At 48.5% G+C, this 15943-nt stretch overlaps 1 protein-coding gene across 17 annotated transcripts in view; it reads right to left on the bottom strand.

The window, feature by feature from the left end:
* The window catches only part of Wdr27 (WD repeat domain 27), a 199069-nt gene that overhangs the window by 162288 nt on the left and 20838 nt on the right, over positions 1-15943 (bottom strand). For 14 of the 17 annotated variants that reach the window (XR_013424649.1, XR_013424650.1, XR_013424648.1 and 11 more), the window contains 10 exons: positions 15835-15886; positions 14940-15010; positions 11521-11641; positions 10478-10598; positions 8905-9011; positions 7785-7852; positions 7411-7532; positions 6660-6742; positions 4285-4363; positions 2298-2375 (listed from right to left, as the gene is read on the bottom strand). Coding sequence is in view for 6 of the 17 variants with exons in the window: in XM_078018657.1 (XP_077874783.1) it covers positions 2298-2375; positions 4285-4363; positions 6660-6742; positions 7411-7532; positions 7785-7852; positions 8905-9011; positions 10478-10598; positions 11521-11641; positions 14940-15010; positions 15835-15886 (902 nt within the window). In the remaining 11 variants the exon portion in view is untranslated. The remainder of the gene's footprint in view (positions 1-2297; positions 2376-4284; positions 4364-6659; positions 6743-7410; positions 7533-7784; positions 7853-8904; positions 9012-10477; positions 10599-11520; positions 11642-14939; positions 15011-15834; positions 15887-15943) is intronic. The other 3 variants (XR_013424652.1, XR_013424656.1, XR_013424657.1) reach the window with 3 other exon arrangements.

Below are 15943 nucleotides of genomic sequence, written 5' to 3'. Positions count from 1 at the left end.
TCCCAGCAGGCCGTGGCCACAGGACACACAGAGCCCTTCCACTGGCTCTCCTCAGGGCATGTGTGCCCCTGTCATGTCCCTCACCCACTTAAGTCCCCACACAGTGGACTGGGCTTAAAACTACCCAAATACATTTATTACAGAAATACAGAGGGAAACACATGGCACGAGTAGGTGGGCGGAAAACACAGACTACTATGTGAAAGCACATGGTTCTGAAACCCAGCACCACTGGTGTGAGCCAGGAGCACACCCAGGAGCTGGGCCGGCCTGCCCCTCCTACTGCAACACAGCGCAGTCTCTCCACAAGTGCCTGCCTGCACTGGCCAAGGCTGAGGAGCACTGCATCTCACTTCCCCACAGAACACGCACAGGGCCAAAGCCACAGGAGGGACAGCTGGCTCAGTCTGCAAAGCAGGAGCACCCTGCAGAGAGACACTGGCCCAAAGAACCCAAGAGCAGTGCAGAGCCTCACACTGGGCGGAACAGTTTCTGTGGTCAGACGCATTTGCTGCAGCACACGCTGGATCCCCTTCTGACGTGACACCACCACGCAGGGGGTTGCAGAAGTTTAAGAACACACCAATAAACACGGATGAAGCAAGATGCAGAATATAAAAATCTGAAAACCTTATAATCCGATTTAAAAATGGGCAAATGCTCTAAAGACTCTTCTTAAAAAAATACAAATAACCAACAAAAAGAAAGATTAAAAGATCTATGAAAGATTCTCATTATTATTAGCCATTAGTGAAATACAACTCAAAATTAAAACTATAATTATATACTATCCCATTCCAATTAGAACACTGTTATCAAAACATAAACTAACAAGGTCCGTGAAGACATGAAGCAAAGGGCCCTCTGCACTGGGGGGCGGGCAGGTGGGGCCTCCAGACTGAGACTGGACCGACAAGCAGCGCAGCAGCCCAGAAGGCACCTGGCTCACAAGAAAGATGCCCGCATGCCCAGGGACATGGGGCCACTGCTGCCAGTAGCCAGGATATGGAACCAGCCCAAGAGCCCATTGACCAATTGATGGAAAAAGAAAATGTGGCATATATACAGAATGGAGTATCATTCAGCCATAAAGAAGAAGAGATCCTGTCATTTGCAGGAAAATGGATGGAACTGGAGGTGAAATGAAGTGAAATGATCCAGAGGCACAAATCCAAATACTGCCTATTCTGACACATAGAAGTTTAAAGAAAAGTTGACCTAAATGTACAAAAATGTTGCTGGCATTTGGAAAGAAGCAGGTGAGGAGGGTGGATAATGGAGGCTGGATTTGATCATGTGTTTAAATCCCACACTAACCCTCACCAAAATGTACAGCTAACACATGCTAGTAAGCAATCAGTGTTCTGAAGCATTTCTGTAAACATGATTGCCCAAATGCAAATACAATGCACATTAAAACGATGTTCAGTTTGACACCCATACCCTCTTCCCGTCAGGGCCCAGCCTGCAAAGAGCCTAGGAGGACCAGCTCTTCCTTCTGCACACCCAATCGTGAGTCAGAGTAAGGGTCAGGGCTTGGCCCTGCTGGGCAGAAGGGACTTCCAAATCAAGCAGCCACTGGAAACAGCAGTGGCTCTTCAGCTGCTAGTTTCATCTGCTCCGATTTTGGATGCTCATCAGGATTAATCATCAGCCACAGCTCTCTTCTAAAACTAAATTTTAACAAAGCATAAAATATTCAAAACTGTCACGGTGTAAGAAGAGCAGTGTGTCTGAAAATTAACACCAGAAGAATTCGACTAGAAGGGCACCCACAGATGCACAGTAGAGGCCCGTGTCTGCATACATACTGACACACGCACAAGGTCTTCGTCATGGTTCAGGTGTGAGGCGTCCTGCTAATGCGGGCGTGTCCAGAGGTGGAATGACTGCACGGTGAGAGGTGACACCTGAATGGACTCGTTGGAACGGGACTGACTGGGGGTGACTGGGGCCGGGGGAGTGTGGCAGGAGGAGTGGGCTGCGGGGTGTGCCCTGAAGAGCGCCCCTTCCTGCCTCTCCTCTCTCCCTCTTGACCATGCCATGAGCTGAGCAGCCGTCTTCCACTGGCCCTTGCCCCTGATATCCCGCCTCACCTTAGGACCACAACAATGGACTTGGCCAGCTGTGAAACCCTACACCCCAATAAACTTTTCCTCCTCTTAGTTGTTTTTATCAGGTCAGAGATGAAAAAGCTGAAAAAAACAGTCTTATACCTGTTTGAGAAAAATCAGATAGAGCATTTAAACATCTAAGTTATTTAAATTTACTTGGAAGGCATTCACTAACTTTCATACCGCTTGCAATTGATCTTGCATTTTGAAGATCTTTTACCATCTTTCTTGATGTTAGTCTTTGGTGAAAACATAGTGACACTGTGGAAAGAAAATGGTTACAAGTCACTTTTAGAATTAAATTTCTTAAGAGATCTACATATTACAGGAGAAGGAATATGTACACACCTGCATGAATAGTTTCAGCTGCCTCCTGCTCCTCCTTCCTCCATCTGTCCCTCTATCCCACACCTCAGAGATGTCACCTTGCTGCACATCTCCAGAACTTTCTAATATCCTGCAATGCTACCTTGAACTTCTCCTGTTAGGTTTCAACTTGCAGCAAGGCACTGAGGACACCATGACCTGGGACCTGCCTCTTTCCCCTGGGCTCCAGCACACAGCCCCACATCTACAGCATGCCTCAAAACAGTGGCCCAAGGAGTCCACATTCAATGTCACAGATGCCACAGGCACTGAGGCACCCACAGGTTAGGGACATGGGCTGATGCATAATTTTGCTGAGACACAAATCTAGAATCCATCCAACCATCCATCCAACCATTTACTCTTCCCTCCATGCATCCATTTCTCCATTCATCAACCCCTCTATCCAATCATCTCTACATCCATCTTCCATTTTTCCATCCATCCATTCATATCTCCATCTATCCACAATCCCTTCCTATCCATCCATCCAACCATTTACTCTTCCCTCCATGCGTCCATTTCTCCATTCATCAACCCCTCTATCCAATCATCTCTACATCCATCTTCCATTTTTCCATCCATCCATTCATATCTCCATCTATCCACAATCCCTTCCTATCCATCCCTCCACCTATCAGTCATCCCTTTCTCCATCCTTATTCACCTCTCTACCCATCCATCCACATCTCCACCCATCCACCTACATTTCTCCGCCTACCCACCCATTGGTCCATATGTCCAGCCATCTGTAATCCTCTCTCTAACCCTCCACCCATCCATTTATCATCCTTCTGTCCATCTATCCACATCTCTATCTAGCCTTCTCTCCATCCCTCTCCATATCTTCACCCATCCATTTCTCTACCCAGATCCCCGTGTCTCCATCTTACTCCATCCACCCACCACTCACCCGTTTACAAGTGTCATATAAGAGAAGCTGAGGTGCCAAGTGTCACCCCAAGCATAGGGGTCTGCGGATCAGACACTAAGTGAAACAGTTGTGGCCAAAGACAAAGAGTGATGCAGGAAAGGGCCATGGAGTGGAAGAGACTGAGACCAGGGAAGCTTGGGACTTGGGCCCAGATGAAGCCTGAGCAGGGCCCTGGGTGTGGAGGTGGGCGTGCAGGGAGACTGGAGGGAGCAGGGAGGCGAGGGCAGCAGTCTGGCAAGGCAGGGGCGTTCAGCCAAGGCCTGCCATGTGCTCTAAGCAAAGGGGCCGTATAGGGTGCTTCCAGGTAACAGGGCTGCTCTGGTCACTATGTGAAGGACAAGTAAAGGGTCCAGACTTGGCAGGGGGTGTCTACATTCAATAAAGAAAGACAATTTGCCTTTGAGAAATTCAAGGCTTATGAGGGGCCAGGGGATCGCGAGACTCAGCTGTAGTCTAGGCATCCTGCGTTTCGCATTTCCTTGACTGTGAACCCCACAGAGTCAGCACCTCTCCCTTCGGCTTTGAACAACCTGAACCTCAATGCTCCAGTGCTGCAGTTCTGAAAAAGGCCCTGTCAGCCTTGGTGGGCCACACCACTCCCAGCACCCCACTCCTCCTGCTCCCATCCTAGCTTCTCACTCACCAGAGTGGGTGGGCTTAGGAGGGGCTCAGTACACAGTGCTGACCCAATAAACCTCCGCTGCTGCAGTGCCCCCCACTGCCGGGACAGACCTTCTGGGGTCTCCACCACCACCTCACAGCTCCTGCTTAGAACCCTGCCCCTCTCCATGATGGGACCCTCAAGGACCCATTTGTGTCCATATTTGAACCCACGTCTGAGGCAGGGCCACGGTTTTGCTTTGTACTCACCGCGGTGGCAATGCGTAACCCGACGACCTGACTTTGGCGTGGAAAACCAAGGGCTGGTCCCCCACGGCACTCTGCACAGCTGTGGGAAGACATTAGAGAAGCAGCAGATATTCAATGCCACGACTCATTGTGAACACAGAAAGACCACAGTCTCTTAAAACAGAGAAGTCCACACAGACCAGAGGAGCTTCTGACCACAGTCGAGAGGCCGCATGGTGCAGTGCAGGCCCACACAGCAGCCAGAGAAGACTAACCACGGGAATGAGGACTGAGGACAGTTCCCTCTCATTCCTTAAATTGCACTCAGTTGCATGGGCAGAACACAGTCCCCTTCAAAGGTGCCCTTCAAACGCTCGTGGACCATGCCAGCTCTTCTGTGGTGTGCTGCTTCCAGTCGTGGCTGGAGCACAGGTGGGAAGGAAGCCCTGAGGCTGCGGGCAGGGAAGGAGACTGCCTGGGAGCAGTGTCTGGGAGCAGCGTCTGTCCATCAGTGACAAGCACGGCCTTCCTACTAAGGACCCAGACGCACACAGCCTCTCTAGGAGAAGGACAGAGCTGCTTGCCATGTCCATGCACAGAGCACCAAGGAAGCCTGGCTACGGCGACACCTGGTGCCTTCTAACAGAAGTGGAGCTCCTCACCAAGCTCTAACACACACACACGCACAGACACACAGACACACACACCTACAGACACACACGCACAGACACACACACGCACAGACACAGACACACACGCATAGACATACACGCACAGACACACACATGCACAGACACAGACACACACGCACACAGACACACAGACACACACACATACAGACACACACGCGCACACACACGCACACACACAGACACACACAGACACACATGCACAGACACACATGCACAGACACACACACATAGACACACACACTCACACACAGACACTCACACACACACGCAGACACAGACACACACGCACATGCACACACACACAGACACACACACAGATACATACAGACACCCTCCCCGTGCTTCACAAAAAAACCAGCAACACATGAACTTACCACAAATACTTGCAAACCTCAAAAATGCTCTCAGATGAAAAACAATTTTGCCAGAACTATTTACTTTTGCGTAAATTTATTCCTTGATGTTAAAGATAAATTTTTTTAAAATATTTTTTTGGTGGTAGGTGGACACGATATCTTTATTTATTTATTTTTATGTGGTGCTGAGGATGGAACCCAGGGCCTCACATGTGCGAGGCAGGCGCTCTGCCACTGAGCCACAGCCCCAGCCTCTAAAGATAAATATTTTGCACAAATTATAAAATAGCTTCAGAAAATGGATAAATGCATAATATTAAGTGATAGGTGTCTTTGTTTTGCTTTGCTTTGTTTTACAAAGAAATTCAGTTCTGACCATTTCAAACCTGACACCCCAAATGATGCCCCATTGAAACCAAGCACACCTAATGCGTGAGCTCTTCAGACACGGCAGGGAGCCAAGTCAGCACAGTGGGGCTGCCCACCGCAGAGGAAAGCCATGTCATGACTTCCTACTCTTCAGAACAGGGAGCTCCAGGGGCAGAGCCCCCAGAAATACCAAGAAGGTGGGTGTCCACCACAGCCAGGCCTGGGGCACACATGGGCACAGCCAAGGTCAGAAGGCAGAGCCCAGGGACAGCTTCCTGCAAGGGGAGGGTACAGTGCGAGCCATCTCTGCAGTGTCTGTGAGCAGAACATAAACATGGTTTGTTTGAGGGCCTTAACTGTCTTAAGCAGGCCAAGTAAGACGTTTAACAATACTGAGTTAAGAGTTCAGACTGAACATTGAAGGGAAAAAAAGAATATCAGTGATTCCTACCCAGTGAGAACTGGGACACAGGGAAGCCTGCCTCTCAAATGAAAGCAACTTTCAAATCTTTTCTTGGAAAAAAAGCAACAGGTAGGTTATTAAGAACCAAGGCATAAAAAAGCATTTTTTAGACAATCAAGAATAATGAATCAGGGTATGGCCAATACAAGAGACCAAGGGATCACAGTTTCTTTGGATAGAACTACATCATGGTTGGTTGTCTGGGAAACACATGCTGGAGTGCGCAGGGTGGATTAGCAGGACGTGTGGTCACTGGGGACCCTCCACGTGCACCCAGCCCTGGCCACAGACACAACCTCCCATGTGAAGCCAGCCTCTGAATGCCTGTGAAGGACCACAGCTCAGGAAGAGACACCGCACACCTGCCCAGCCACAGAGGATGTGCAGTCCACTCCAGAGAGGCAGGGCAGCAGCAGAGGCAGGACAGCACACCGACTGGCATGTTGAGAGGCAGGACTCACGGAGCACGTCCTAATCAGCTTTGCACTTTTATGTTTTAGAGTGTATTCTACTAACCAGATTGTTTTTGACCAGAAGGTTTAGTACTTTTCCCCTTAACAACTCCAAGATACAGGGGAGAAGTTGGTAGAACACAGGAGCTGAAACAAAAATAAAGCCAGGCTATAAAGCAAACAAGGATAAAATGGAATTGCTCAATGGAACACACAATAAGTATGGTAACAAATGATTAATTCACACAGACAAGGACACACAATATTTAGAAATAAAAACTACAATATTTGGAATAAAAACTATCAAGCTTATTTTTGTTCTGAAAGGAAAATTCAGTATATTTTTAATAAATGTGCTATCTTATAATCTGCATTCTATTCTGAAATAAAATAGTATTTTGTGTTAAACTATGAATCTTTTCATTTTCAATAAGATAAAAGAAGCAATGGTATGAACAATAATTCCTTTCACATAGGGTTAGAATGGCTGAGTATTTACTAAATTTTACCTTTATTTCTTAACATAAAAAGAAATCTAGCTATGCATTGTAGTACACATCTGTCATCCCAGTGACTTGGGAGGCTGAGGCAGGTGGATTGCAAGTTGGAGGCCAGCCTCAGCAACTTAACAATACCCTAAGCAAGTTAGTGAGAACCTGTCTCAAAATAAAAAAGAAAAAGGCTAGGGACGTGGCTCAGTGGTTAAGCACCCCTGGCTTTAATCCCTGGTACCAAAGAGAAACAAATCTGGAAAATGCTCACTGATCAACACAATCAACACCCACATGGGGACATCGCCCTCGAGCAGACTGTACCTCGCCAGCACTGACAGTGCCTTCTCGGGGACAGGGCCCTGCTGGGACCTCACCAGAGTATCCAGGCTGACTTCCAGTATGGCAATTCTCTTCCCAAACATGGACGTGAGCAGGCAAAAGGCCTATGAAGGACAGCATTGTGACACAGTTAATGACATGGCCAGACACTAAGGAGACCGCAGGTCTACATCCACGGCCCCCCTCACAGCACGGCTTTCCACGTCAAGCCTGCTGCACGTGGGCCAAGCTATGCCACTCGACAGGTGCGTGCAGCTGCACAGCACGCACAACTCGGGGCAGTCTCTGTGCCATGCCAGCTGGCAGTGCTGCGGGAGATGCGCCTGGCAGGAGCAGGGGGTGAGACCTCCACTGACCTTGTGGTCAGCAGCCTGGCTCGTCACGGCGCAGGAACCAGCCACCTGGACGCTGAGGCACCTGAAGTCTTGACATGCAGCAGAGACAAGGAGACAATGTTTAGGTGGCAAGCCAGGGAACCGAGCCTGGCAGACCACCCATTCCACCTGGTTACCTGCACCAGTAGCCAGGGACATGGCCAGGGAGGAGATGGGCCTCCCTGTCATGAGGCCCAGAACCAGACACTGGGCAGGAAGTGACAAGCATGAAGCCGCAACAGGCTGTGCGAGTGTTGGAGAGGAGAAGGGAGCTTCCAGTGAGGACCCACCTCCCAGGACTGAGCAAGTGGCCCTGACGCTGAACAGGAGGGACGGGTCGGGGTCTCTGGATGTCACGTCTCCACTGACATCCAGAGACGATGTCAGTGGAGAAGAGGCCTGAACTGATCCACTCGCCCTGCAGTCTGGAGGATTCTGAGGACAGCAGGAAAGCCATGACCTGGGGCACTCGACAAGACCCAGGGGCCCTGGAGGACCCAGCAGAGGAACGGACACTCCACCCTGAACGCCTCGGAAGCCTCAGAAGGACCAAATCAAGTGGGCCTCTAAGAAGGCTCTCGGGCTAAGTGCAGAGGAGAGAGTGGCCAGGGCGGCCACCTTGCAGATAGGCGGAGGCCAGGACTGGGTAAGTGCCACTGCTTCCTGCTGGGCACAGGAAGGACAGGGCCTCAGGTCAGGGTGACAACACGTGGAGACGGGGGTCTGTGAGCTGGCAGTACTCAGGGCATGTGTGTGCAGGGAGGGGGGTGCACAGGAGCCTGGTGCATGTGAAGAAGAGGGCGGGACACAGCACAGAGGGTGCAGAAAGGCTGAGCAACGCAGGGAAGGGGCTGGGAGGGAGGGGAGGGGCACACCACAGGTGCTGATTCTGCCAGACGGTCCGGAAAGGCAGGACTGAAACAGTGTCCTTTGGGTTAGAAACACAGAAGTCACAGGTAAGGAGCCACGTTGCTTCTGATAAAAGTGACCTTCAAACCTGAGCGGTAGGCTTGCACCCCTAAACTTTCACCACCCCTCATGTCATTCCAAGAAACCCTCAAGTGTAAGAGACGATGTCAGAGAAGACTGAACTCTGTCTTACCTTTGAAGTGTAATGCATGCTCGAGTTCCAAGCTTGCCAGGTGGAATATGAACAGACCAGTTGAACTTGCGATCCACAAGCAGGCGCTGCTCTCAGAAGGGAGGCTGCTTTAAGGCAAGAGGAACACTGTCAGCAGAACTTCTCCCTCAAGATTAGCTCCACGTGTTTCCTGGTGTTGCTGCCCTTTCTCCACACATGGGGGCAGCACGTGCCCCCTGCGGGCACCCAGAAGGTGTGTGCATGGACACTGCAGTCGGTGGGCTCATCCTATTCCTACCTGCACCTTGAAATCTGTGGGGTTGATGGCCACCCACCAGCCATCTCCTAGAGGCAAGTGACCCCAGGTGGCCCCAGGCTGGCCCCACCTAAGTCTGACCCTCATTACAGACTCGTGGTTACAGCAAAGGAGGAGGCAAGTTCAGAGAGGAAACCAACAGCCCTGAGTGCAGAGCTCGCAGGCAGAGTGTGAGTCCCAGTCAGAGCCCACCTGATGTCCCCCAGACAGCTCTGGCCTGCCCACTGTCAGGGTGCAGCCCAGCTCCTGGCTTCAGTGCTGGAGCATCTGCCCTCCCACCCGGCTCCTGCTCCCACCGTCCAGACCCTCAGGTCCTGCCAACAGCATAAGCTGGGGTGCTCCCGCTTTGCCCTGCCCTGCAGGTGCTCCCCTTCTCTGAGGAGGACAGGAGGAACCCTCTGCCTCTGGTCCAGAAACCAAGACTGGAACACAAGGTCAGCCTGCCTTCCTGAGCCTGCTGGTCCCAATGGATGAGGCCAGCAGGGAGTTCTGGACTCCTAGGACCAAGGCCATTGGGCAAGCTGCCCACCTCTCATTTCCCACTCCATCCAGAGGAGATAGGAGGCTTGGCTTCGTGGGATTCGTAATCTCTAAGCTATCTCACAGGGTCTCAGGGGAGAGGTGAGTACAGCTGTTACGTATCATTTAGTCACTGACGAGGCCTCCACATATTGCTCTCCGGCACAGAAATAAATAAGTAAAATTCACAAGGGATTACTTTTAAATGTATAATACATGCACACGTGGAGGAAAAGGAGAAGTCAGAATGAGTTATGATTACCATGCCTCGTTCTAAGGAAAAGAGCCCTTACAGAGGTAAAGATTTGCCTAGATTTTGGTGAGCAGAATTGAAACCATCTAATTTCTTTTATTCAAGAGGCTTAAATCAAACCAAATTTACCAGTTCCTAGAAATGAAATATGCAATTCTAAGAGAGCTTGCACCCAATCAGAGGCAAAAGTGATTTGGCTTTGCTCTATTCATTCTTCAAAACTAAACATAACACGAAATTAAGGAATTTGTGTGCTGGGATGGAACCCAAGGTTGTGCACAGGCTAGGCCAGTCCTCTACTGGCCAGCCACACCCCAGACCCTATCTTTTTTCTTCTTTTATTGTGAGATGGAGTCTCACTAAGTTGCCATCCTGGATTCAAACTTGCAATCCTCCTGCCTCAGCTTCCTGCATAGTTGGAATTGCCGTGTGCAGCACCCTGCCCTGTTCACCTGAGGGAAATAAAGGTTTCTCTTCATGATTTTGGCCCAGCTTGCCATACATACACTCCACATCCAGCATCTAGAAGGCGTGGAAGGTAGCAGCTTGCCAGCATCAGGATGGGGAGGGCTGCTTCAGCCTCTTCTCCTTGGTCCAGCATCTTCCTAGAGGGGCGCTGACTCTCCTCTAGGGAACAGAATCATGGACAATCTGAAATTAGGCTTATTGACCAAGTTGAAAGGCAGACAACTGACTTAGTGGGAGGTTGCCACAGGTATGAATTGCTAGAATACCTCAAATCAAGAATCAGAGAAATCATTCTAAGTATCATTTAAAAAAAATCAAACAGAAACAATGTATCTTCCATCCTGAAGTCTGTGAACAATGAAATTTCAAACACAGAACAAAAAAAAAAAAAAGAGTGGAGAAGAAGAGATGGTCGACATAGAAGCTAATTTCACATTTCCCAAGACAATCTTAGGATTTACCTCTAGAATAAGAGTGTATTATTTATAAGACAAATAATGAAGGCAAGGTTTAAAAAAGTACTTTTATCGGAAAGGTAATTTCTGACCTGATACATAAAGAAACAGTTTACAGCCACCTACAAAAATCTCAGAGGAAAAGAAGAATAGCGACAAGAACCCTGCACAGACAGCAGGTCTGTGGAAATGAGAGCTTGACCACACAGGGACACGGGCTCCCAGCAGAGCACCTGCTCTGTGTGCAATGCGTGGCCGAGGGACAGTGTTCTGGGGACAGGGTGGGAGGAGCTCAGCATGGCAGGACCAGAGAAGGCCTGCGGGTGGCAGGAGGGTGAGGTGGAGGTGAAGGTGCACGTGACACTGGGGGCAGGGGAACACCGCACTCTGCTCAGATCACCATTCTGAACCCTCAAAGGCCTGTGCCCACTGGTCCCCACTGCCGCGGTCAACTCTGTGGCTTAGGTCCCTCTGTTCAATTCCCCCGCAACCCCCCCACACAACAGCCCCCACTCTGTCTCACAGGTGTCCTCCAAAGTCAAGGAAGGCTTCTCCCAATGACGCACCTCTCCTTGACACCCTACCTGTCCGACACGGGAAGCAGGAGACCCAAGGAGCACACACACCTGGCAGGCTGCACCCCTCAGACTCCATCCTTCGGGTGAAGAAAGCCTTGTTTCTCTTCCTCAGGTCAACACGTGCCACACAACGGTAACGGTGCCTTTCTACCAAACTGAAGACCCAAAGCTGAGAGAGCAAAACAGGTAGACAGGAGTCTCTCTCCACACTGGAGCTTACGAAAAGAGGGAACACCTAAGAGGAAGTGGGTCAAGAGCAAAGAAGTCCTGCCCTTCGTCTTCCCTCAGTGATGCAACTCAATGTCCTCTGGTCCCCGGGGCACTCCCAGGTCCCTTCCCCGTGGACGCCAGTCTCAGTGTACCTGCTTGTGAAGGGCAGTCAGTCCCAAACACTGAGGTCAGGTCAGAACCACCTCAGCTGCATGTGTCCACCTAGGAGGTCCCCATGGCCTACACCCAGTCTCCCCTCCAGGCCACAGCACGGCCTCAAAGCCATGAGCATCCTGACCACACCACTGGCAATGAGACCTGGTTAACAGCAGTCAACTTTGTCAAAAAGAAAATAAATTCATAACCCCCCACAAAAAAAAAGAAATAAAAAACATTAAACTCTATTAGCTTCCAAAAGCATATCTTTCTCATATCGTATCCACAACTACTTTACCCATGCTTTGTGAAATAAACCTAAAATGCTCACATAAAAACTTTTTTGAAACAGATTAAGTATTATATTAGTCAGCTTTTGGTTGCTGTGACCAAAGGACATGACAAGAACAACTTGGAGAAGGAAAAGTCTATTTTGGCTTGTGGTTTCACAGGTTCGGTCCATGGTCAGCCTACTCATAGCTCTGACCGACAGGTGAGAAACAGCAACTGGTGGAAGGACCTGGTAAAGACAGTCAGGAAGCAGAGAGAGCTTGGGCAAAGACCAGGGGTAACATAATTCCTAAGGGCACGCCACCAGGGATCTACTTCCTTCAGCCCCACCCTCCATTCAAATGATTAACCTGTCAAAAAGATCAATCCACTGATGAGATCACATTTCTCAGAATCTAATCTTTTCACCTTTGAACATTCCTGCATTGTCTCACACATGAAGTTTGGGAAACATGTAGTATCCAAACCATAATATTCTGCCTCTGGTATCCAAAATCTCATGCTCCTCTTACAATGAAAAATATATTCAGTTCATTTTCAAGAGACTCCATAGTCTTCAAAGTTCCAGCATTGCCCAAAAGTCTGAATCCCAAGTCTTATCTGAGACTCAAGGCAAACTCAGCATGAGTTCCTGCAAAGATCAAACAGCAAATTATATCTACCCAATATATGAGGCACAGAATAAACATTTCCATTCCACATGGAAAAAGAGGTGAATAGAAATAACGAGTGGGACAAAAGCAAGAACAAACAAGGTCTAAGTCCCACAGCTAGCATCCGGGACATGTGACATCTGATGTTCTCTCCAGAGGGCTTGCATAGCTCCGCCTGGGCCCTTGCTGATTGCAGCCCACATGGCCTCTCTTGCCTTTCTTGGCTTGGTGTCTGCAACTTTGCTCAGTAGACATTCCATATTAATAGCATCTCTTAGTCTCAGGTGTCTTCACGGCAGCTGCAGCTTCCTGCTCACATAACACAGCACTTTGGGGGTAGCCCATTGGAACTCTGACCCTGCTATATATTGCCTGGCCTCCCAAACCATGAGCCAAAATAAACTTTCCTCCTCTGTTTGTGTCAGGTCTTTTTGACACAGCAGCCAAAGGCTGACTAATACAATAATAAACTGTTTCCAAAAGTTTTTACACAAGCATTTTAGGTTTACTTCACCAAGTACTGAATATGGGTTTCCTCTGAAGTCTCCAAGACCCCACACTTGAGTGTCCTGAATTCCTGCAGAATGAGCATCACCTGGATGATACCAAGGTCTGCTGATATCTGAAGCAGCAGCCGGGCTCCTGGGACCACAGCTGCAGTGGCTTCTGAGTGCATGGAGGACTGAAACAACTACTTAGGTGCCCCTATATAAGCAGGATTCCCATGGTCTCTTCTCAAAGGGACTTTTATGTTTACACCTTTGATTCTGAGATAGGTGTAATCTTGCCAATTCCTTTGAGACCTTCAAACTGTCTGTCCTATTGTCTTTCCTATTGTGTAAAGTACTTAGCATCTCTTTAGCAGCTTTAATCTCTTCAACAACCATAACTTCCTTCACCCAAGTTTTACATGCACTTTTCTGGCCAAGTTTTAAATTTTTTCAATCATTCCACTCCACTTTCTACTCCTGATTCTCATAGCAAACTTAATTAAACTGCTAGCAATATCCATACCACCACCTGAATGCTGTGCTGATGTGAAATTTCCTCTACCATACTAATTAATCCATTAGTCCATCACTAATTTGTCATTAAATTTAGCCTCAAAGAAAGTCTCAGGACATGGGGGAAATGTCATAAATGGCCTCCAGTCCTATTTCCAATAGAGTCCTCCTCCCCTTCTGGAACCCCAGGAGCACAATCCTTACTGTTCACAGTCCTATTGGCATTCTAGTCTTCTGAGCTTCCACAGGAAATGACCATTAAGCTCTGCTTAAACATTCTAAGGTTTCTCCAACTTGCATCTCTAAACTTTTCCAAACTCTTCCCACAAACCAGTTCCTAATGCCTCTGAACTACATCACAGCAACAACCCCACTCCCAGTACCAATTTCTGCATTATCAACTCTTTGTCACTGTGACCAAAATACCTGACAAAAACAACTTAGAGGAGGAAAAGTTTATTTCAGCTCATGGTTTCAGAGGTTCAGTCCATGGTCTGTCAATCCCATAAGCTCTGGACCTAAGGGGAAGAGCATCATAGCAGCAGGACATGGCAGAGGAGAGCTGCTCCACTTTCTACAGCCAGAAAGCAGAGAGAGCTTGAGTGCAAGGAACCAGTAATAGCATAATTAACCAGGGCACGGCATCTGCTTTCTCTTGTCACACCCTATCTGCCCACAGTTACCCATTAGTCCATTCAAATGACTAACCCATCAAATAAATTAATCTACCAATTAGCTCTCACAATCTAATAATTTCACCTCTGAGCAATCTTGTTTTGCCTCATGCATAAGCTTTCAGGAACACCTCATATTCAAACAAATATCTTCAGTTTCCAAAAACTATATGATGCTGTTGCTAATGGTCATATGAGTGTTTCTCATTGTCTGTTGTACTCCAGAGTCACATGTGGAGCTTCCAAAGCATGAAGATTTATCCATCTTCTCTGCAGACCCATGGGCCCAGGCATGGACTAAAATCCCCTTTGCTCTACCATGAGCTGACTTACACAAAGAGTCCCCACCCCAGGACTGAGGGTGAACAGTTTCTTCAAATCACAAAAAATTCACAATAATAAGGAAGCAAAGACCTTTTGTGCACAGGTTCAGTTGCAGCAATATCTGAAAGTGGGCTCTAACTACAAGGTTCTCTCACCTGGCCGTCAGCACACCCTGTGAGAAGCTGCTTACTGTCCTCATGGATGAACAAACTCAGGAGAGGGTATGCTGTGGGAAGGAGCACAAATGTGGTTGAGAAACTGAGGTGACCTCTGTTCTTAGAAAACCCAGAGTGTCCCCAGGCACCTAGCTATTGTGCTGAGTCATTTGTCCGTGAATAACAGGAAAAGTCTGTACGGCCAGATATCCCTGACTACATGCGAGATGTCCTTGACTCAGCAATGGAGTTCCTGGGAAGACCAAAGAATGCTTGAGGCCCAAGTTCTGACCTAATGACCCACAGCAACAACCAATCAGCATGAGACAAGGAAGACATCTGGAATGTCAGGATTGATTGACAACATGATTGATAACATGATTAGGAAACCCTGCAGTTTAGCAAATACACTCTTGCAACCCCTCACAGCCTAAACCAATCAGTTCAAACGTATCCACCACTTGAACCAACCAATCACCCTTCCCGACTTGTTCCCACCAACCAATATGCTAATCAACTCAACGTTAAGAGTTGTGTTTGATTTTCCCACGATGTGAAATGATTTGCTGTGTGATGTGATGCATAGAGTATCCCCCAAAACCTATAAATCCTCACTGAACTAAGGGCCCAGACTCAGGGCCTTGTCTCTAGGGGACAGTGGAGAGCTCACACTCCCTGCAATCAGGGACTGAATCTGAGAGCCAACGACTGTGCACCTTTCTAGACAGAGAAGTTCAGACTTCAAGTGTGTGTTTAAGTTGAAAACCTCAAGGACATTAACTGTGAGTGAATCTGTTCAGTCTTTACTCAGAAGGCTGGTGGACTCAGGTCCACCACCTCAGGAGCTGAATGCCTCACAGCCTACTCAGCAAAGCCAGAGGACTCTCGAACTTACCTGCAAAAACAGATGAGCTGTACACTAATGTTCCCATACAGTGGTCCCAGACCTTTGGACAAACAGACATTTCTTCAGGAAAGGTAAAAATCTTGCCATTACTGCTAAA

This window comes from Ictidomys tridecemlineatus, chromosome 8, assembly GCF_052094955.1.
Source record: "Ictidomys tridecemlineatus isolate mIctTri1 chromosome 8, mIctTri1.hap1, whole genome shotgun sequence".
Taxonomy (NCBI): domain Eukaryota; kingdom Metazoa; phylum Chordata; class Mammalia; order Rodentia; family Sciuridae; genus Ictidomys; species Ictidomys tridecemlineatus.
This window is presented reverse-complemented; position numbering and strand designations above follow the sequence as displayed.